Source organism: Pollachius pollachius, assembly GCF_949987615.1.
Source record: "Pollachius pollachius genome assembly, chromosome: 19".
Classification (NCBI taxonomy): domain Eukaryota; kingdom Metazoa; phylum Chordata; class Actinopteri; order Gadiformes; family Gadidae; genus Pollachius; species Pollachius pollachius.
Window position 1 is genome coordinate 10,762,968 of NC_136952.1, and position 22,928 is coordinate 10,785,895.

Consider the following 22,928-nt stretch of genomic DNA (forward strand, 5'->3'; position numbering starts at 1 on the left):
CAACGGCTTCATATTACGCGGACGTTTTCTTTATTGAGTCCAAAGAAACCAATTTGCAATTGTTTAAATTCAATTAACTAGCATGTATTGATGTTGAAAGATAACCAATAAGTTTCTGGTAATATGTTTTGGCTTCCTGTCCCGGCAGGTATCGTGTTGGACTCTGGCGACGGCGTGACCCACAACGTGCCGATCTACGAGGGCTATGCTCTGCCCCACGCCATCATGAGGCTGGACCTGGCGGGTCGAGACCTCACCGACTACCTCATGAAGATCCTCACCGAGAGGGGCTACAGCTTCGTCACCACTGGTAGCGTGCTCACAGCTGTTAAAAGACTGTTGAATATTTATCGTTCAAAAGTTTGTGTTGTTTTGATACTGATTTATTACAATTTTGATACTGGATCAATTTAGTTGGACGCAGGAGAAGTATCGTCGTTAATTATTTATTATTCGACTTCCAATAAAGAAGTAGATGTTTTTGATGGCTTTTTTGCAACAATTGGAAACGATTGACGATTGCAAATTTTGGGATCAGTGGCCCACCGTCGAATGAGCCAAGGGTAAACACCTAGCGCTTCTAACGGCAATGTTCCTCTCCTGTTGTATCTGCACTGCAGCTGAGAGAGAAATCGTGCGTGACATCAAGGAGAAGCTGTGCTACGTGGCTCTGGACTTCGAGAACGAGATGGCCACCGCCGCCACCTCCTCGTCCCTGGAGAAGAGCTACGAGCTGCCTGACGGACAAGTCATCACCATCGGCAACGAGAGGTTCCGCTGCCCCGAGACCCTCTTCCAGCCCTCTTTCATTGGTCAGTTTCTAAAGAAAATAATCACCCCAAATTCGATTTTTTTTTCATATAAGTGCCTGGGAAATTACCCAACCTCGAAATATTCAGTCCGACTTACTTTTTATTATTCACAGATAACTTTACATACTGAGCACCAATCCGACCCTGGCTGTGCTCGATCAATTCAGCCAATAGTGTCCCTCCCTCTCACTCCTTCTCCCACCCTCCACCTCAGGCATGGAGTCCGCTGGCATCCACGAGACCACCTACAACAGCATCATGAAGTGTGACATCGACATCCGTAAGGACCTGTACGCCAACAACGTGCTGTCCGGTGGCACCACCATGTACCCCGGCATCGCTGACCGCATGCAGAAGGAGATCACCGCCCTGGCCCCCTCCACCATGAAGATCAAGGTAGGCCTCCGTCCACACCTTTAGTTTCACTTCATTTCAAATTGCACCCAATCCAACATTGACATTTCCCATGGCTGGCCACTTTCGCACTTTCTAAGTATCGCAACGATCAAATCTCCCTACAAAAGCGGTCATTGCAATTCTTTGTAGGTGGCAGTTTTGTGTATCTTATTTCTACTTTTACTTATATATACACGGATATACGTAGCTTTATCACCATCTCTTGTATTTTATGGCGTCTCCCTCTTCCATCACCAAAGCGACCAAGAATTGACCAAGGACTCAAGAACATGCATCTTTCCATCCATCAATCTACCATCTTCCATCCATTGATTTACCATCCCTCCATCCATCCACCCACCCAACATTGTTCCACCCTTTCCTTCATCCATCAATCTGACCCTCTCCCTTTTCCCCTCTCCAGATCATCGCTCCCCCAGAGAGGAAGTACTCTGTCTGGATCGGAGGCTCCATCCTGGCCTCCCTGTCCACCTTCCAGCAGATGTGGATCAGCAAGCAGGAGTACGATGAAGCAGGCCCAAGCATTGTCCACCGCAAGTGCTTCTAGAAAGCTCCGGCCCCTCCCCTCCCCTCCCCTCTTCTTCAGACCTGATTGATTTTTCCCCCCTTGCTGGCCACCTTATGTCCCAGTGTAGCGTAGTCTGGCACAACCTAGTTCAAAAGCCCAGTCCCGTTTTCCACAAGAAAAACACTAAAGCCGAAGAGATGGAGGAAGCTGTCATATTTTGGGATTCAACTTCTGATCATCAAGGTTCACTTAGCCTTTTAGAATTCAGCTCAGTCCCATCTTTTCTGATGTTTTTCTTGTATAAACGATAACCAGGCTTAAACCACCCACCCAGTCCTTGTTTCGTTCTGTCCAAGTCTCTGCTCTGAGGCCTGAATCACCATAAGTGCCTATTCAAAACAAGAAGACTTCCCCCCCAGAAGGGCTCAGTTCAGAGCCCTCTCTTGCTCTCTGTCTCTCTCTCTTGCTGCCTGTAATACTGTGAATGTGGTGCTTGTCCTTTTACCCCTCTCCTATCCCCCCCCCCCCCCATCCCTCTCCTAAATGTAACTCCACGTTCTGTCTTTTGCACTGCTCACCCCTTTCCTCGAGTGAATCTCCCTTTTTTGTTATTGTTTACTGTCAAATGTTTTTATTTTTGAACAAATAATAAAAGCTTGAACGTTGCCAGTTGGGTGTTAAATTAAATTGGCGGGGGCCATTCCCAGGTCAGACCAGCTTCTGTCGAGCAAAACGGTCAAAAGCTGAACTGGTGGTTAACGGTTTTTGCCAAACGTTCATGGGAAAAGTCTGCTGAGGCCAATGTGGTTCAAAACAAGCTTCAAAGATAGCCATGAGGAACATTCAAAAGCTGAAGGGTTAAGACTTGTATGTGATGACGTTGATGATGACATGTGAAAACATGAATATGACTGCCCCTGAAAGAAAATAAAAGCTTGTATACAAAACAATGTTTGTGTATCGGTTGATTTCAAAGTGTATTCAATATCTTGTTCAGGGAGACGTCAACACAAGTTGATCCATTGACCACATTTCATTTTTAAAGGTCCCATGGCATGAAAATCTCACTTTATGAGGTTTTCTAACATTAATATGAGTTCCCCTAGCCAGCCTATGGTCCCCCAGTGGCTAAATCTTGCGTTCGGTGTAAAACGAGCACTAGGTATCCTGCTCGCCTTTGAAAAAATGGAAGCTCAGGCGCGCTGATTTGGAATGTGGCCCCCTATGTCGTCATAAGGGGCCAAGCTACCTCCCCTTTCTCTGCCTCGCCCGCCCAGAGAATTTGGCCTGCCAATGAGACAATGAGCTAAGACCTTGCGGGCACCACATGTGTGTGTGCGTGATTACACACACTGTAACGCAAGTGTTGTACACTTCTTTGTTATTTGGATAACCATTCTGCTGTTGGTGTTATGGCGCATAACACCAACACCAAGTGTTATGCCGCGGCAGCGGCCCGCTGCCGCGAGGCAGCACCAACAAAAAGCACAACCGCCCGGCAGCCGGCAGTGGGCAGTTCAGTCTACTTCAGATCAATGTGGACGTGGAAGAACCAGAGATGTCGGAGAACCCGACGCAGTCGTTTCAGATCCATAATGTCTTCTAGAGGCGCACACAGCTTTTGGCCGTGATAATATATATGATATGATATAGATATCTATGTAGGCCTATCATATAATATTATTTAGATATAGAGCTCCAGGACTCCCGAATATTGACAGAACACGGCCAAAGGCTGTGTGCGCCTCGCCATTGCGATACATCCACTGTAAACAGCTCATGGTTCCGTGGCCGCAAGCTGCTCAGGGCCACATCCCCATCCTCCTCCTTGACCCGCCTCTCTCCTCCTCATTTGCATTAAAGCTACAGACACCGAAATGGCACGTTTGGAGAAAGCTCAATGTGTGACTGGCTCGTAGTGGCTGTAATTCTGCACCATGGCTGAATTTCGGGAACATCTTCAAATACTGTGTTAGGGGCCCACTAATATCTATATCAAAGCATCCATAAAGTAGCATGCCATGGGACCTTTAAGACTGTGGTTCTTCCTCTTTAATTTTGTGAACCATTCGCAAGAACAACATGTCAAGTGAAACTCTCAACGCCATTTTTTCAGGTTTTATCGATTTTATTAGATTTTTTTGAACAAACTGGCAGTGAAAAAGAGCAGTGTGGGCTCAGGTGTGTCAGTCAGCCATCAGACCCAGCGGATAACACTGTTTACTGGGCTAAAGCAGGACAAAAACACAGGTCCAGACTGGCACTGCAGAGGGACACGGCGGGACAGACGGACCATGGCTTTAGCATGCTGGAGCTAACACTTCAGAAACCTGAAATCGCCGTATGAGTCCGTAAGGTGTTCCCCATGTGGTTTGGACTGTATGCATGGTGTGAACCTCGATCACAGGTCTAAACGTGGAGCTAAACGTTGAGTACATGCCTGTGGCTAGTGTATTCCAATTTTAGTAAATAACCTCAGACACACAGTTACGTTTTGGGTAAGGTGTAACCCCAAGCAGCTTTTGCCCTTATTGCTTCGCCTCAAACTGCCACATTCGTCACATAGAAAGCATCCCACACTACTGATAATAATAAGAAAAAGGCATGGTACACCAAGTCAAGACCCTTTCATGTTATTAAATCGTTAATTTGTTTCCACATAGTCGGGCACGTCAATAAGGTCAAGCTGCCAAATGAAGATGATAAATATTCCAATCGCAAGATTGTCGTTATAACAAGTGATGAATCATAACGATGGATTATTACACTTTAACAAGATCCATTTTTTCATAATCTTGTTGAATATGAGGTTGTGTTACAACTGTCCTTGACTACTCCACCTTAGGGAGAACGCCACTAATAGTGGAATTAGTTGAATGAAGGTAAGGCAGGAATCATAGGTTTCTCTTAAATTCTAAACATTAACTTCTAAACATTATTATATTTACCACAGTGAGCACGAATGATGATAATCATATTGTGTCTTAAAAGATACGACAAAAAACGCACTAGTCAATGCAAATACCGGATTAAAACAAAAACAGGCATGGTGTAATCGATTTGGTTATGAACTGTTATCTTGGTTGGTTTCACAAGAAGGCACTATTATCCAGGGCTCCATTTGGACTTTTAGTTTTTTTAATACATGGAGTCCAACCGGTTTATTTAAATGAATTAAACTGGCGCATGCATGTTCTGCACAATTCTCTCTTTGCACCAACTCAGTAAACAATATTACTCCTGATCTTTGAAACAAGATCACAATAAAATTCAAGTTCAAATGCAAAAATAAACTGTAAAACATTCAAATAGGCCACTGCTACTCCAGAGACAAACACTTTAACATCTTCCATCACGGTAAACCAAACAGATATTACAACAACAAAAAACACCCCGAAAGCAAAAAATATAAAAATGGGATCTGAAGAGACAATGCTAAACTTTCCTTTAAAACTTTTATGTTATTAAGGAGGTGCTTTCTTCCAAACAAATTTACGGTGTATTCTGATGCAGTTCAGCCCACTTGTTTTATACCCGGGGTCAAACCCAGAACCGCCAGAACGCCCTAGCCACTACATTATCTTGTGATGGTGATGGCCCTGTCCTGTATTGGCAATGGTTTTTAGTTTAGGAATACAATCATCACTCATGAAAAAAGTGGATTCCATGCAGCCCTACTAAAAACTCATTACAGATCAGAATAAATCAAACTAAAAATACCATCCAACTGTGTCTCGGCTGGTTGGCAAGTGTTTCTAGGCCAGGCCTGTAGTTATGATCGAGTTATTGCCTTTTGCCGATTGGTTCCTAATGGTGCCAGAGCGCTTTCCATTCAAACAACAGCCAATTACGCCACCTGGTATGATTTCTGCCAATTTCAACGGGAATTAAAAGAATGCCTTCCAAACAAATGTCCACATTTTTGCACTTTGAGTACCTTTGAAACTAGCGAGGAGAACATTAGGTAAATAAAAGGCGTTATATTGCCAGAAGGTACGAGCTGGAGTATAGACTTATATGGAACCATGGATCCATGTTTAAGGGAGGAAGAGCAACCCCTTTAAAAAAAGAAGTACACATTCTGCATCACCGCGGTCCTCTCTCTCATGTCACACTGCCCACCCAAAGACAAAACGAATCACACCCAGATTACTGTCGCAACTCGAAATGTTTTCAAACTATAAAGGGCACTCCCGACTGCACTTATAAAACAAAACCCAGCTATGATACTAAACTGTAAGGGAAAGCCTGGGGCGCAACTCTACACATGGTTGGTTGAGGTAGTCAGCTTCACTGCCCTCACGTTCTGCCTCGGCTCTTTTTATCATCGCACAGGAAAAAGGACCGCTTAAACCAGGGAAGAGGTTCAGACACAGCACAGATGACCTCGACCAGGTGCTGAAATGCATTGTGGGTTGTACCGATTCAGGGTTTGGTCCTGCAAATAAGGTGTATTTCTTCTCAGTTGTTGAAAAGTATTAGTTAGTACTAAAAAAAAAATTATAACAATTGTCATCAGTGTTTACTACCATTCTGTCGTTACGGAAATTATTTGATCCAGAGCAACTTAGTGAAGTCAGCTAAAGGTATTTAAGGAGCTAGCAGAGGTTATACGGTAATGGAAAAAAAATTCTGTTGCGTCAAATAATGTGGGAGTGTGAATGTAGCTTGTTATTGTTCATTAGTTATCAAGGTTAACTGACTCTGAGATAGCGGACACAAGGTCACTGTTTAGAGTTGTTTTATGGAAAAGCACAAATCACAGAACCCCCCTGCATGTTCAACACCAACATAAAAATAAGAATGATAAAGCTCACTTCAGGTGAACTATGGCGATACAGCACACGGCTTGCATTCTGTGGCTTAAACGCATGAACGACAAAGATGTGAGCACTAACCCTGGCTGTAAAGGAAATGGCGTTCTACAAGCGCAGGTATACGAGGAACGTCGGACGGCCGCAAGCGTCTTTCGTCGCTGGGCCTTCGTGGCTTTCTCCCGCCTCGATGGTTGTAACACCATTAGACAACGTTTTATAAATCGCCCGGACGTGAATGCTGAGGTACCCTTTTGGCCTGAGATCCACCAGATACACGTTTGATAAAATAAGCAATACAAAAGAATAGAATTGTTAATTCACATTTCCCTCTCTATTTTGTTAAAACCACCCTCACCCACCTAAAGAAAACTCTTCACCTTAATCCGACTCAAGTCATCTCCTCAGCAATCCTCAAATGCACTGCTCAATTTGTCAAATGCTTAACTTTAGCAACCACAAAAGCATATTATTTTTTCACCACTAGCTCACAGCCAAGATACTTCCAACACGTTCTGGCGCTTGATTAGCACATTGGTCACATGATAAAGCCAAGCACTTCCAATTCACAGTAAAAAAAAAAAGAGATAAATAAATATTAATAAAAGCCTCAAGTAAACAACACTGTAAAAATAGGATGTGTGTAGGTGGAGAAACAGCGCCCTCTGTCTGTCACCTGAGGTCCAGCACGCTAATTTTTGAATCCCTCACGACCACGTGTTTACAGATCTGGAGGAAGAAAAATAACAAAATCGATTAAACAAGAAGAGACAAAAAGCCACATAAAGATAAAGGCAACAGTCCAAAAAACGAACGTATTGACGATGTACACGTGCACTTACGGTAAACAGAACCGGCTCTTTAGAGTGAGGGTGAAACCCTTTCTGTCTACAGGCTGACACCTCGGCCATGCCCGGGCTGGTCAGCTTAAAAACACCCGTACTGAGAAAGAGAAGAAGCGAGACGGAGAAAGAGTGAGAAACAGATTTCAATCTACAAACGAAACATGTTCCACCATAAGAAAGCGGTAAATCACCGTCATCACATGTTCCTCCTGCGGCCCAAAGACCCAGAGAGAGGCAGCGAGAGCTAGGAGACACCCACGCTCAGACTTAGTGTACATCTATTAACACCCAGGGGACCGCCACGAGTGTGCGTTCGCTGGAGTATCTGTGTGTCCGTGACGAGGGGGGGGACTTACTCGTTGTGTTTGGGCGCACACACAATGGCGATGGCCTCAGGCAGCATGAGCTGATAAGAGCAGTGTGTGTGGAGGTCCACGCTGGACAGGAATGCCGTCTGGGTGGGGTGGGTCTGGAACCAGGGAGGGAAACAATCATTTGAGGGAGTCTGATCTCCAAAGGCGTTTGTTGAACTAATGATAGGATGGCATTTTCATACAACCAAGATGTCTTTTGGGACTTCAATCAGTCTCAGAGGTATTCACAGGAACCCACGCACCACCTATCCCAGCCACCGCCCTTTTAGAGTCAATCATGGGTTTTGCACGGTAAACATTGTTCTTTTCATGCCTCACAAAATACTTGGTGGAGGTTGGAATCGAACAGGCGTCCCTAGGTCCAAGTGACAAACGCTGTACCAATACACTACATCAACTACACTCACACCAAAGCATGCAAAGGCTCACGCACACACACTCACACCACATTGACATTCATACAGACACACAAACTATGTACACATGTTAAGGGAAGGGTCCTTTACGTTCCTGGCAAGTTTCAAGTTCTTGCCTCCTTCTTACGCGGACTTGCGAGGAAAATTGAGCATTAGCACTTAGCTTAGCATTTTTTTTTACAAATTGAAATTGGCGCTGTGAGCTCATTTTTGGAGCCATCGACACAAAATTGTTTCACACATGTTCAGGAGGGTGGTTTCTATGTGCATGTGCATTTTGCTTCCTTCTGAAGCTGACTTCGGGTTGATGGAGTAATGTTAGCAAATAATTCATATATGTATATTGCAACTAAATATACATTTTGGCCCCTACATATATATATACAGCTGTATATATATGGATATATATATAACCTTAAGTATTTCATGATTCTATGAGAGACTTAGGGCTGTGGTCTATTGTTGTCCTGTGATGCCCGAGGCTGTAACTGTGCTTAAGGTCAATGCAAATAAGCTTGCTTTGATACATGGAACTTAACAGATGTTAATACACCACTTGAAAGCTCCTGCTGGATGACCAGATGTAAATGTAATACAGCGAACCTTCTTTTGACCTCGTGGCTGTGTTCTAGCAGTATTTACAGAGACAACAGATCGATTACAAAGCCCAGAGAGACAATAACAAGCAGGTAGGAGGGCAACAATAGCCGTGCTCGTGTCAAATATCAGCACACATCCCAGGCTAAATAAGCAGAACCAGAATAAGACAATATACTCTGTCACCCAAAACAATATAAATACACAACATTTGTAAGAAAAGCCACAAGGTTTTTCGGCTTCTTTATATTTAGATTATATTTCTGCCAAAGTTACCAGCCATCCTCACACCAAAACCCTCTACTGCTAAGTGTTACTGCTCTGTTCTCAAATACTGCTAGCATTTGAGAACATGCACACACACCCAGCATGTGACTAATATTTTAGTTCTCCATTCCTCTACTGACTCCACTTTTGCTCTCTCTCTCTCTCTCTGTCTCTCTCTGTCTCTCTCTCTCGTCACCCGTGATATGCACTGTGAAAATATGGAAATATGAGGGTTTGGTTTCCATGGTGATAGGATAATATCCATATTACAATGGAGGTCACTGCGTGTGTGTGTGTGTGTGTATGTGTGTGTGTTTGTGTGTGTGTGTGTGTGTGTGTGTCTGTGTGTCTGTGTGTCCTTGTTCTGTGCAATGCATGTTCTCTGTGCGTGCACCAGCGTGATTGTGTGTGTATGTGTGTGTGTCCATACATGTATCCAGCCCAGTGTCAGCAGGTTGTGGTGGTCCTGGAAGCTGAACAGCTCCTCCACGTTCTCCATGTCACAGAAGTCTGGCCCGGCGGACTGCTTAGGAACCACCACATGGGTCAGCAGGAACTCATTCTGGGTCTGAAGGGAGGGAGGGAGGGAGGGAGGGAGGGAGGGAGAGGGGGGAGGGAGAAGAGAGGGAGATTTTAGTGTTCCGGTACAGTGAAACTGTGGAGTGTTTCTAATCCTAAAGTCGAAACAGTATAAATTTCAGTATATATAGAGTCAAAATATCAGGGCTCACATTGCATAAATTAAACCAGTGTAATAGTTTGTCACCATGAAAGGAATGCTTATAATGAACTTAAAAAAGGGCTTCAGAATTCATTACAGATAATGGGCTTGTCAAGGGCTTATTTTTCAACCCATTCACATCCCAGACATTTAAAAAGAGAAGATGGAGTTGCTAACACATACAATATTGACTTTTTAAACTGAAAGGATATTATGATTCAGACCAAAAATGAAAACAATAATTCAGTTAATATTGTTATTATCCTCTGGGGCCTGTTTGCTAGTATATATTTTCAGTTGACTTGTTTATTTGCTTGTTCTGTTCGCTATTGGATTAGCTACTCTTGTTCAATGGTCATTTTGCTAGCCAGTTATGCTGGATTAGAGACCACACACCTAACTATAGATAAAAAAAAAAACAGTCCAGATTTTCAAAACCGAAAATCTCGCCAATCTCTCGTAATAAAATTCTTGAATTTAGTCTAAACCCAACATGGCGGTCGGCCGTAAGGAGGTACTAGCTATCTTACCTTTTGCAATCGTTATTTCGGAATCTTTTTAATTAGTTGATTTGTTGGCGTGCCACCGAGTGTGTTGGTGAGTCAGTTGGATAGTCTTTTAGCCAGTAAGTAAGGTGGATGTTACCAGTTTTCCACAGAGGACTCCACAGGTCTCGATCCCCCTAGCCGTATTGGAGTCGGCCAATAACAGGAAGCGATACGTCAGGTCTCTGGGAATAGCAACTCTCCTCAAACCTTCAATACGCTGGGCTGGAGAGTCAGATAGAGAGAGAGGGTGTGAGAGAGAGAGAGAAAGAGAGAGAGAGAGAGAGAGAGAGAGAGAGAGAGAGAGAGAGAGAGAGAGCGAGCAAGAGAAAGAGAAAGTCAGAGAGACGGCGTGACCTTTCTGGGGTATGGAAATGAGAATGGACCCTGGAGCAAACAGTTTCTGAAAACAACATGAACTAGTCACTACATTGAGAAAAGCTGCTGGCAGTGTTACACACTGCCCTGCAATCAACTAGCTGGCTGGGAATACAATATACTGTTGATAACAATTACTTCTGCTTGACCATAAAGAGGCAAACGATCAGGCTAACAACAAAAAAGGATAACGGAACCAATATGATAAGGTTTGTTACACAGGTAATGACACACTGAGTCAATACAGGATATGCTACAGGATTGCAGGTACATTCACAATACAGCATAATACATTGGAGACTCAAACACTTGTTGTAACTGGAACTAACAAATGGATGTGTAAGCAAGCTTGTATTTAGCTTGGTTGTAAGTGTGTGTGAGTGAGTGAGTGAGTGAGTGAGTGAGTGAGTGAGTGAGTGAGCAAGCGAGAGAGAGAGAGAGTTAATACTCACTCTGTGCTCCAGTGAGAGAGGCAGCTGGCCTACTAACATGCACAGCCGATTTATTCCTGTTGGGGTCAGCCCCCTGGGTGCGCACATTGTTTTTGATTGGCTGCCTGGACAGGCAGGAACCGTCAGTCACTTCAGGCACTTTATGCTCAGTCTGGAAGGTAGAAAGAGAGCGAGAGAGAGCAAGAGAGAGAGCCAGAGAGAGAGCCAGAGAGAGAGCCAGAGAGAGCCAGAGAGAGAGAGAGAGAGAGAGAGAGAGAGAGAGAAAGAGAGAGAGAGAGAGAGATTCATTACGTTAATTCATTCAAATAAAGCCACCGGGTAGCTCTGTCGGGCCACCACCGAAACTAACAAGACAGGAAGCAGCAGATCCGTCCTCCGTTGGCTGGACAGGAAATAATTTGATTTACATTCTATTGATTCATGAAGGTGGTGTATCAATCAGACACGTGTTTATTTCAAGTTGGGACTTGTCTGTAAATAAATAAGGGGCAGGGTAATGTACTGGTAATGTTATGTAGAGAAGCTGGGGAGAGTCCCAGTCAAACGGTACTGGATTCCAGCAAAAATGTCCACAGTGCAGGCATCCCTTATCAAGTTGACCTTATACCCACTCAGAATTGGCATGTATCAGTGTTCTTTAAGTGCCAGCTAAATTACTTAGTAATAGTAATAGTAACACAAAATCAAAGTAGGTACTCTAAAGTGCACTTTCACGTTTTTATTGTGGTGGGTCCATCTGAAACATAAATAATACAGTTAGCTAGAATATTTAATGTATACCTTCTGCTCCAACTCCTCTCCTTTCCGATTGGCTAATTCCTGCCGTCGTAGTTGGTCCTCAAAGAAGCGGAACTGTTCCGATTCAATCTGCATTCGCCTGAGCGAGGCAACCCTCTGTTTCTCCTCCTCCAACAGGGAGAGCCGATGTCTCTCCCTGTCCAAAAAGGAGAGGTGTGGAGCTGGGGGCTGGACACGCCCGTCCACCACCACTGACTGGCTCTGGGAGGGGAGAGGGGGGGTTCATTTCAAAATGAGTTCATCTCAATGAAGGACACGTGAAAATAATGGGAAAATATCCAATGATTTGCAATGAAGAATCTTGCAAGGGAACAGATAACTTAGTCTGGCAGAATTATAATTAAATTGTATTTACCAAAAACTTCCTATAACCCTCTCCAAATCAAAACTAAATTGTAACATGTAAACGTTGTGTATTAATACTCAATGGGAAACAATGATGAAACACGCACATGCACAAAAGGGACGTGACACAAATGCAAACCTACAATATAACACCAAATAAAAACAACATACACACCAATACAGCTTAAGAAGTACACTTGATTTGATGGAGTCTTAAACATACCAGTACCTGTATCACAGCCGCACACCTCCATAATAATAATGAATAATAATAATAATGATGGGATTTAATTTATATTTGATACAGCTCTTTTCTACATACTCAAAGAAACACACACAGAAGGATCATAATAGAGTCCCCAGTACATATCACACCACTCCCCTATCTATCGATATGTATCTCTCCATTACAACGATGCACTCAATTTCTATTAAAACACTCACCATGTGCACACCTTTCCACTGAATAATTCCCATTAGTGCTTTAACAGCAAATCAACAACAACGAAAACACCTCTGTTCGCTCCGTCTGCTTGGCGAGAGATTTAGACACCTGACTAATCTGCTTATCTCACACACAGATCCAGCCAATGGACAGCATTCATGAAGCAGGGCTGCTAATGGAAGGCTGCTGTCTGGTTCATCCATAGTATACCCACGGTATGACCCACCGAAACGCCCACATAGACACGCAGCCCCTAGACGGGGGCGTCCCCGACCCACCTGGGCTCTCAGGTGCTCTGTGTGCTCCCTGTTGTACTTCTCGTGGAGCAGCTTCTTCAGCTCGTCCTTACGGGGAAACGCCACGTCCTGAAGTTTCTGTGTTTGTGTGTGTGTGTGTGTGTGTGTGTGTGTGTGTGTGTGTGAGTGTGTGTGTGTGTGTGAGAGAGCGAGAGATGACAGAAAAAAAGACAGGAGAATAAATCCGAGGGCTGATTGGTAATAAAAAGATCACAATTTTATTCTATATTTCTAACACAACTAGAGCAATGTTTAATGCACAGGAAACATTGAAACGTAATTGCAGTTGAGCCAATTTTCTCCCTCCTTGCCTTCTTGACAATCAATTGCTTTGGTGGAAAACATAATCAATATATCCAGCAGTAGTGGATAGGGCACTTTTCTTTTGTACAAGATACTTTGCAAGGCATTGTGGGAAAAGTGAGCACTAGGTGGACATCACATTAGTCAAAACGAATTGCGGCAACTCTTACCTTCATGATGAGCTGTTTTTCCGGAACACTGCACTGCTGGTAGTCCCTATGGCTGGGAAGTTTCTCGACAAACAGCCTACACACACACACAGACAGACACACACACACACACACACACACACACACCTGATCAATAATTGTCAATGATTTGATGAATGAAAAAACATTTAAATTATAAATTAATGAATAATAAGGGAATTTAGCAACTTCAGTCATTCATCTAGATGTATTTAGTTCATGTCGCTGTTCACTGTGTACATATGTGTTTGCATACTATGACTACAACTGTATTTATTTTGCGGTTGTTGGTATGTTCTTGTCATTACATCAATCCCTTTTCTACATCTCCACAGGATTAATAACAGAAATAGTGCCTATTAGTAGAGCTGCGTGCATAAGAAAACGTGTGCCAACAAATTTGGTGAATAACCACTGATTGTGTTAAGAGTTGAACAAGGCAACATTACAGTGCTCACAAAACCACCACACAAATGGCAATCACTCATGAGGTTCATGCACTCTGAAATAAAGCGCACTTCAGGCTTTCAATTCAGCTGAGAAAGAGGTGGACCAAAAGTGGTGGGTGGCTAAATTCTGTCTCTTTTGTTACACAGTGAGAGAATCACAGCATGAGGAAGTTAGAGCGACATCACACTAACATACAAAGACACAAACAGGGATAACAACAGTGTTGATCAGCCAGTATGTATATTGGTGCTTGATATTGATTGTACGCTTCGATTGAGCTCTTGCTTCACCTTGGCCTTGGATAAACCTGCTCCAAGGTGGGTAAATGTAAACCTAGTAGCCTGGTTCAATAGACCTCTGCGTCTCTCTGTAGCTTTTTATGGAGTTTGAATCCCTCCTGGGATTCTGTCCTTGATTTCTTCATGTTCGATTTGTTTTCCCATCACTGACCACCAAAATAAATTGAGCTTCAAACTGCTAGTCTTTGGAAACATGGTAGGGTGTGATCCATTGTCGGTACTCACTCCTTAAATCTCACGCCTTCGTCTTACATGCTTTCCTCCTCCACGGCCTTCTGCTTTGGCTCTCCTTAAAACCCTTAAATCGTACCTGCAGCACCTTGAATATCATGATTATCCCCACTATTTTCCTGATCACTATTTTGATTATCTCCATTATTAACATCCCCATTTTCCTCATCAGTATAATGAGTATCTCCATTATTAACACCAGCATTATCCTCATCAGTATTATGAGTATCTACATTATTAACATCCCCATTATCCTCATTAGTATAATGAGTATCTACATTATTAACACCAGCATTATCCTCATTAGTATAATGATTATCTCCATTATTAACACCAGCATTATCCTCATCAGTATTATGAGTATCTACATTATTAACACCAGCATTATCCTCATCAGTATAATGAGTATCTCCATTATTAACATCCCCATTATCCTCATCAGTATAATGAGTATCTCCATTATTAACATCCCCATTATCCTCATCAGTATAATGAGTATCTCCATTATTAACATCCCCATTATCCTCATCAGTATAATGAGTATCTCCATTAATAACATCCCCATTATCCTCATCAGTATAATGAGTATCTCCATTATTAACATCCCCATTATCCTCATCAGTATAATGAGTATCTACATTATTAACATCCCCATTATCCTCATCAGTATAATGAGTATCTACATTATTAACACCAGCATTATCCTCATTAGTATAATGAGTATCTACATTATTAACATCCCCATTATCCTCATCAGTATAATGAGTATCTCCATTATTAACATCCCCATTATCCTCATCAGTATAATGAGTATCTACATTATTAACACCAGCATTATCCTCATTAGTATAATGAGTATCTCCATTATTAACATCCCCATTATCCTCATCAGTATAATGAGTATCTCCATTCTTGACCTCATCACCATCCACCCCCCACTGATCCTCCTATCACTGGTCTCTGCGCGGCGGCGGCGGTGGCGCCTCACGTGATGAACTTGTTGTAGAGGACGTAGGCGTTCTCCAGGCTGCCCTCCTCCAGGTACACCGCCGCCATGCGCTCCATCTCCACCCCCGAGCGGAGGTAGCGCCGCGGCGTGATGTCGTCGTTGATCTCCACGCTGCAGCCCATCTTGGTGAGCGCCCGCACCCGCTCCACCGCGCTCAGGGACACGTCCGTGTAGTCCGGCTCCGCAGCCAGCTTCTTCTGTGGGGGGACGGGGGGGACCGGACCGTCAGGAACAGGGGGTGGGGGTGGAGGACTGGTGGGTGGGTGGGTGAGTGGGTGGGTGGGTAGGGATGGGGGAGGAGGATTGAGGACTTATGGGTGGGGGGGCGATAGGGTGGGTGGGTTGGGCTTGTGGAGGAAGATGGACGGATGTATATACATGGATGGCTGGTCGTCTGAATTTAAGAATGAATAGATGAATGGATGAAGGAGGAGGAACGATCATGACGATGAATGGCTAGATGGATGGATACATGGAGAGGTCAGCACACGGTAATATACACGGGCGGTTGCATGAGTGCATGAAATCAGGAAAGCCAGGAAAAATAAGTCTGTCTGTATGGATGGATGAATGGATGGCTGTATGTCTGGACAAAGTGGCTGCATGGAGGATGGATCAGAACACGTGTGATCATGGTTAAGATCGGCAGTGGTAAACTCCCAACCACTCAAAACCAGCATGAGCTGGATCACACTCTAAAATCAAAATTCCATTTATCAAGTTGGTTGAGTTTCCGCTGTCGCCACTATCACACTTGTTGGCATGGATGTATCGTTAGCTGTTGTTGCTTGGCAACCACTATCAGTGCACTTACATGGTCGTGTCCAGTCCAAGAGTGCATCTGAAACAGCATACTAAATAGTAGGGAATAGTAGAGAATGGAATTTGGTAGTATGTCCAAAAGATATATGCAGATTGTATAAAAGAAAACAGTGGATTATTTCTAGCAAAATATTGTATAAGTCAAACTATGGACACTACAGTACCACACAATTCGTAGCATCTAGTCTGTGTAGTATGTGTAAAGCCATACTCAACCCTTAACCTTCTTAATACAACATAATTAATTGTTGAGGTTTGTATGTTTATATAACAGCATTAGAATGAGCATTTCTAACAGGAAGTGACACGCCCATGAAGGTGCTGCTTTGGTTTTTGTTCCTCTTGATCGCCAACCATAACCAGTTTATGTAATAATAACCGTATCCATTTCAAATAACTAACTAAATAAACAAATAAATATATCTCTACATAAAACTACAACATTATTAGATTGGTGATTGTATACAATAAAGACCATTAAAGAGAGCCCTTCCATGCTTATATCAGAACCAAGCAAATGGTGCAAGAATTACATTTTTGAACTGTGGCAACACAACTCATATCTGCTGCCCAGGGTGTAGTTGCTTTCTAAGTAATACTATGATGATTCATATGTGCAAAGAGAGCAGCTGGATGTTAGCTTTTAAAAAGGTGTGCTGGGCTGTAGCTCAGCTGTGACTGGACCACTCTGTTAAAAGCTCTGCCTGTCCGTCTTCACTAGGAGATGACTACTCCTCTGTTCCCCTCGCTCTCTGAGTATACGTGTGTGTGTGTGTGTGTGTGTGTGTGTGTGTGTGTGTGTGTGTGTGTGTGTGTGTGTGTGTGTGCGTGTGTGTGTGTGTCTCCTGTCTTCTATTCAGAAGGAGAAGGGGACAAAAAGGAGAGATCCGCTCACCCACCCACCCCCTCCTCTCACATCTCATCTCGTCAGGATGGAGAGAATGAGATGAATGCAGAAATGGTCGAGATGTAAAGGGGCGGCAGTGAATGAATGGATGGAAGGATAGAGGGGTGAAATGGGGGAGGGTATAAGAGGTTTGAGGAAAGATAGATGGATGGAGAGTTGACAGGTGGATGCATAGATGTCAAGGTGCTAACAAGTCAGACACAGACGACCGCGCATGCACTCACACTCACACACAAACACAAACACACGCACACACACACACACACACACAAAACACTCAAGCATTAACTTCCGCAACCTTTGGCCTGAAAAGGGGAAGCGATATCTTTGATATCTGCAAAACACACCTTTCGCTCCTTAAACTTTGCCTCAGTTTCTCACCCCTTCATTTACTCGTTCAAAAGTCTTGACAGATATAATGTCCATTATGCTGTCTGACTCTATTGAGCTGCAGATCTGCCTCACAGACCATAATGGTGAAGCCATGGGTGGCCAGAGATACTTAGATATGCAATCAGTACCAGCTCACACTAAAGACGATGCCTGGAGCAACGCAAAACAGGAAAATGTTGCTTAATTACAGACTGTGTATCTGAAGAAAGCCATACATAGACACTGGGAAAATGGATAGCCTGCTTTGTGTGTGACAAGGTGGTTTTGTGTTACTTTTGTGATGCGTTACAGTTGTGTTGTCTAACTGTTGTTTGTGTTGTGTTACTGTTGTGTTGTGTAACTGCACCTTTTGTTGAGTTGGGTTGCGTTACTGTTGTGTTACTATTGTGTAACTGTGTTGTTGGAGTTGTCTTTTATTATGTTACCGTTGGTGGTGTGTTTTCCACAGAGCTGTGACTCAGAGTGAAGCTCTTGTGTGGCTAAACTGTGACAAACAGATGAAGAGAAGTATGGCCATCGTACTCCCACAGAACACACTCACCAACGTCTTGAAACTGAAGCCCTCCATGGTCAACCCTGGGTGTGTGAGTGTGCGTGTGTGTGTTTGTGAGTGTGCGAGCGTGTCACAGCCTCTGGTCTGTACACAGCCGGGGTGTCCATCTGCCTTTTCCCATGATGCTTCACTGCAAGGATGAGAGAGAGAGAGAGAGAGAGAGAGAGAGAGAGAGAGAGAGAGAGAGAGAGAGAGAGAGAGAGAGAGGGGGAGAGAGAGAGAGAGAGAGAGAGAGAGAGAGAGAGAGAGAGAGAGAGAGAGAGAGATTAAAAACATTGAGTTATAGACAGACAGACAGAAAGCGATGGCTTGTTTCAAGGCTGACAAGTTGGTTTTGATCAGTGAATGATGATTCACACGCCGGATTTTCTTTCCTTTATTCTCTTGCAACGCTCTCACAATATAATTCTCACTCCCGTAGACGGGAATTCTTCTTTACTTTGCCTTCTTGTAATTAAAGCAAAATTCCATCTATCCAAATTGCTGTGGATAATGAAGACTGAAGCCTAACTACCTAGAGGTCGGGGGCCGTATTACAGAAACTTCCTAACTTGAAAATCCTATCTTACACTTCTCCTCTTAACTTAGGACTTAAAATAGGAAGTTTCTGTAATACGGCCCCAGAGGTTTGAGGTTAAAACAGGTTTATCAACTGCCACTGAACAACATCTGGCCGAAGTACATTCTTAACTCACTTAACCAAACAACATACCTCAACGACCTTGAATCCATTTAATTGTTGGCATGACAACCAGTAAGCAGGCTGTTGACAAGTGACTCATACACTTGCATAAAAAGAGAGAAAAGGAGAGAGAATTTAAGGGTGATTTGAACTGAAAATTAAACACGGTCCATCAACCCAGAGGAAAAGAACGTCCCAGTGACAAACATGAATGCTGTATGAGTACACAACAAAATACTAAAGCTGCCACCATATTTCTGCTGAGTTTAGTTTATACTAAGCAGCTTCCTGTAGTGCTCCCATTGGTTAGGATACTTTGGATCACTTTTATCCCGCGCCTATCGGACAGAAGGAATTGATATCCAATACAATCCAACCTTCACAAAATGTAATTGCAATGTGTGATGATGGATCATCTTCCTGTCTCCTTTGATCAAGGCTCCTCTAAAATAAGAGTATGATTTGTAAATAAAAACATTAATTAACTATATTTAAAATGTATTACATCAAAATATGCCGTGTCAAAATGCCAGGTAATATTGCCATGGCAACTAGTTTTAGGAGGCTAATAGCAGGCTAACATTTATTTATTCCATATCTCCGATCATTATTAGTTGTCTTTGGTCGGTTTTCTTGGTTTATTATTGGTTATTATATTATGAATGAACACTAATATGGTGACATTTATGTTTGTCTCAAGGCAATACAGCTAAGGGAATAACCTTCAACTGCATTGAGAGAGAGAGAGAGAGAGAGAGAGTGAGAGAGAGAGAGAAAAAGAGAGAGAGAGAAAGAGAGAAAGAGAGAGAGAGAGAGAGAGAGAATAGTTTGCAATATAAGAGGTGGTTTGAAAAATAGATTATGTCTTTTGCAGTATTTTTCATTTGGATTCACTGAACTAGGGTGCAGCTCTTCTCTCCTATACTCTCCATCTCTCTAGGCATCTCACTCTCTATTCCTATCCCTTTCTCTATCGCAGCCTCTCTTTCTGTCTCCCCCCCCAGTCTCTCTCCTTCCTCTCGAGAAACCATCAATCATCACCAGACGGATATAACACTGGGATAACTCATTTATACAATATGCTGCTCATTACATGTGTTCTAAATTGTCCTCAATTAACAGCATTTTAAGTATTGTGATTAATCAAAGAATATTGACGGTGGGTACTCTGGCATATTAGTATAGAAGTTGGAAAGCGTATAAATAGGTCAGAAAGCTGGGCAGGCAAGCAGGCAGTTTCTCTGAATGACAGCCAACCAGAAAAGTCAGTCAGCCAGCCAAACCCTCCATAACTGCAAACAGCAGAAATGCCGAGAATGCAGAAAGAGTTTGGGCTTAATGAAGGACGGGGAAAGTGGAACGAAACGAGGGACAGAAAGGCAAAGTCGTCCTCCAGCAAACTGAAACGCAACGTAGACGGGCTATGTAAATCAGAATAAAAATACTATAGCTAGGCCTACCCGACGGCTACACGATATTTCTTTGTAGTATTGCCTTGAATAATGAATCAGTTCAATGTTGCTCTTCAACATTCATGCACCTGCGCACTGCCACCTGCTCTGGCAGAGGTTTTCAAAAGATTTGGCCATCGCGACGCGTGTCGTCATTCATTTTCTTTCTAAACACGTTTCCCCAGTGAAAGTACACCACAGGACGAACACGACCGTGGGATTTTGGAAATAAACAACACTGGCTGTCGTTCACCCCTGTCTCACCTCGTCGCTATTCAAGTATAATACATGATGTAATCATGAATATGGAGGATAAAAAAAAACGTGCGTTCACTTACCATTTGGTTCACAACTCGAAACCTGGGAGGCATCGGCGCTGCCACATGGGACACATGCTAGGAGTGGGAGAGAGGATAGGGGTAGAGATATGGAGAGAGGGGGGAGAGAGAGAGAGGGGAAGAGAGACATAGGCGACCGTGAGCATAAATGTCACAATACCTATTTAGTCATCCACTCTGTTGCTTGCGATCACAACAAATGCGATACCTAAAAAAATCCATGTGCGACCAACCAAACGTGCAGCGATGTTAATCCCAATTCGTTTACCGGCGATGAAATGTCTGGAAAGCTGTGGTTTCGGAAAGTGCCAGAGATGAACCCTCGCCACAGAGTGAATGCTGGTGGCCGCCGAGCTCTGTCCGCTGGCAGGGAAGGGTTGGTTCAACTCGCTGACTTACATTAGTGATGGGAAGAAGCAAACGAACTGCCCCTTTTGAACCGCTACCGTAGGCCGACTCCCTACTGGCATAGGGCGAATGGAAATGATGTACAAACAGATATGGGGATGGCGGGTGGTTGGCGACCCTACTCACAATGGGACTGTGCTGTGGACCTCAATCCCATTGTTTACACATAAATACATGTTAATATTACAGCTGCCAGAATGGATTTTGTACAGCTGGAAGGGGAAAGGAGGGTTGACTGGTGATGGCTTTCTAGAAATAAAATGTTCTTTGTTTTTTGGTCCAATTTAGAATAAAATTGAAAAATGACTACATATATCGTTTCGTATATATATATATATATATATACATATATATATATATATATATTTTTTTTTTTACAAATCCTTAAAGGCAGTGTGTATGATTTAGTGGACTGAGGGTCCCCCTCCCTCTCCAACAACCTAGGTGAGGCTACGGTGTCCTGTTGTACAGGCTTTGAATGTGCCAGTAGCGAGTTCGTGTGTGTCCCCGCTGTCCAGGTCCCCTTTGGAATATAATCACCCTGATGTCAGCTTCGTTATTCGGAATATAATGTTTTTGTAAGATATTTTTAATGTTATTTCTGTTTCTATGTGGTTGAAAGATAAGGCTCATCAGGCAATTTTATGAAAAATGTAAATGAGCAGAGCCGGCACGCCACCTTTCCCTGTCACCTCTCTTGCATCGTCAACTAAACCCGCCTCCAATGACAACGGCAGCCTCTGATTGGTCCAGCTGTCGCGGACGGACTGAGAGAAACCAGCGAGGACTGGAATTGATCATTTCCTTTGGCTCTTGCCAGGCTAGGATATCGCTATGTTAATGAACACTGTGTTATAGACTCAAAACAGTTGTAGGACATATACTGACACCTTGTGGGGTCTTTAAGCTATGCTATAAACACATCTCTAGAATATAGGATATATTTGTGCATGAAAAATAATCATTCATTCCATCGTAATAAATACATTTTGAATAAGGTTTAAACAGGATGATAATTGTGTATATGTGTATCACAGAGGTGGGTAACCAGGCCTCTGGAAAAACAATTGAAAATTTGCATGGGAATAGTAGTTTTTCTGAATTCACCGTACATATCAGCAACTGTGCTCACCCTCATTCATTTCGTAGGTGGAAATGCTTTCTGGGAGCACCCGATTACGTTATTTTTCATTATTTCATAATATTATTTATATATCTGCTGTGTCGCCGTTCGAAAGAGTCGACTCCTTACCACAGCTGTAAACCCCATCCCTTCTAGGCAGCTGCAGTTCTGAAGGGGAATGTGTCACATAAAGGGGAGGAGCAAAGTATAGCAGACACACAGAGAACATCACACACATAAAATAAACACACATCACAACCACACAAGCACGCATGCACAAATTGACGCACGCAATTATAGCCACAGAGCGAAATGCATTCACATATAATCCGCATTGTATCTACATTTGAACAAAATCTCACGTTATTGCCACGTGTTTATTTATTTATTTCTGTCTTTCTGATGTTATATCGAGCATGGGTTCAAATAGCCTGAAAATAGGTGAATGTGCCAATCGATTTGTTTGATACAAGATGATATAGCTTGCGCGTTAAACAAATGTTCCGCTAGAGGACGCACAAAGGCAACATTTTTCTGCTGTATGCATCTATACACCGCCTGCTTAAACCAGGCAGAATATTGCAGGTATTGTACTTGTAAATGATAGCCCTAGTAAAAAAGTATGGATTCGGATTCAACGAGCTTTATTGGCATTGACACTGCCAAAGCACAAACAGTCAAACAAGATACAACAAAAGATACAAAACCCTAATAGTAAAAACTGAAAGTGCCCTATCCAGT

At 43.1% G+C, this 22,928-nt stretch overlaps 2 protein-coding genes across 4 annotated transcripts in view; one reads left to right on the plus strand and one right to left on the minus strand.

Annotated features, from left to right (window-relative positions):
* The window catches only part of acta2 (actin alpha 2, smooth muscle), an 8,090-nt gene extending 5,403 nt beyond the window's left edge, over nucleotides 1-2,687 (plus strand). Inside the window, exons 6-9 of the mRNA XM_079757424.1 lie at nucleotides 149-310; nucleotides 621-812; nucleotides 1,027-1,208; nucleotides 1,633-2,687. Of these exons, the coding sequence (XP_079613550.1) occupies nucleotides 149-310; nucleotides 621-812; nucleotides 1,027-1,208; nucleotides 1,633-1,776 (680 nt within the window). The 3' untranslated portion in view covers nucleotides 1,777-2,687. The remainder of the gene's footprint in view (nucleotides 1-148; nucleotides 311-620; nucleotides 813-1,026; nucleotides 1,209-1,632) is intronic.
* A 1,169-nt stretch (nucleotides 2,688-3,856) lies between these two features.
* On the minus strand, nucleotides 3,857-21,056 carry stambpl1 (STAM binding protein-like 1). Of its 3 annotated transcripts, none has more exons than XM_079757218.1 (13): nucleotides 20,925-21,056; nucleotides 20,657-20,713; nucleotides 18,174-18,315; nucleotides 15,490-15,707; nucleotides 13,504-13,579; nucleotides 13,013-13,108; nucleotides 11,927-12,145; nucleotides 11,147-11,297; nucleotides 10,417-10,541; nucleotides 9,481-9,618; nucleotides 7,753-7,865; nucleotides 7,394-7,493; nucleotides 3,857-7,280 (listed from the first exon to the last, which is right to left on the minus strand). In XM_079757218.1, the coding sequence occupies exons 3-13, from the start codon at nucleotides 18,198-18,200 to the stop codon at nucleotides 7,224-7,226; spliced, it is 1,320 nt and encodes a 439-aa protein (XP_079613344.1). In that variant the 5' UTR covers nucleotides 18,201-18,315; nucleotides 20,657-20,713; nucleotides 20,925-21,056; the 3' UTR covers nucleotides 3,857-7,223. The 3 variants fall into 3 exon arrangements, with proteins under 3 accessions (XP_079613344.1, XP_079613343.1, XP_079613345.1); XM_079757217.1 differs by having other exon boundaries at nucleotides 20,890-21,045; XM_079757219.1 differs by having other exon boundaries at nucleotides 20,865-21,045.
* Nucleotides 21,057-22,928: the final 1,872 nt, after the last annotated feature.

Bases quoted from the DNA above. Each gene is read 5' to 3' on its own strand.
- stambpl1 (XM_079757218.1), bottom strand. From the start codon at position 18,200: ATGGAGGGCTTCAGTTTCAAGACGTTG. The intron at 15,708-18,173 runs GTGAGTGTGTTC...GTCCCCCCACAG, and splicing joins GCTTCAGTTTCAAGACGTTG to AAGAAGCTGGCTGCGGAGCC. The intron at 12,146-13,012 runs GTGGGTCGGGGA...CTCCCCTCCCAG, and splicing joins CAGAGCACCTGAGAGCCCAG to AGCCAGTCAGTGGTGGTGGA.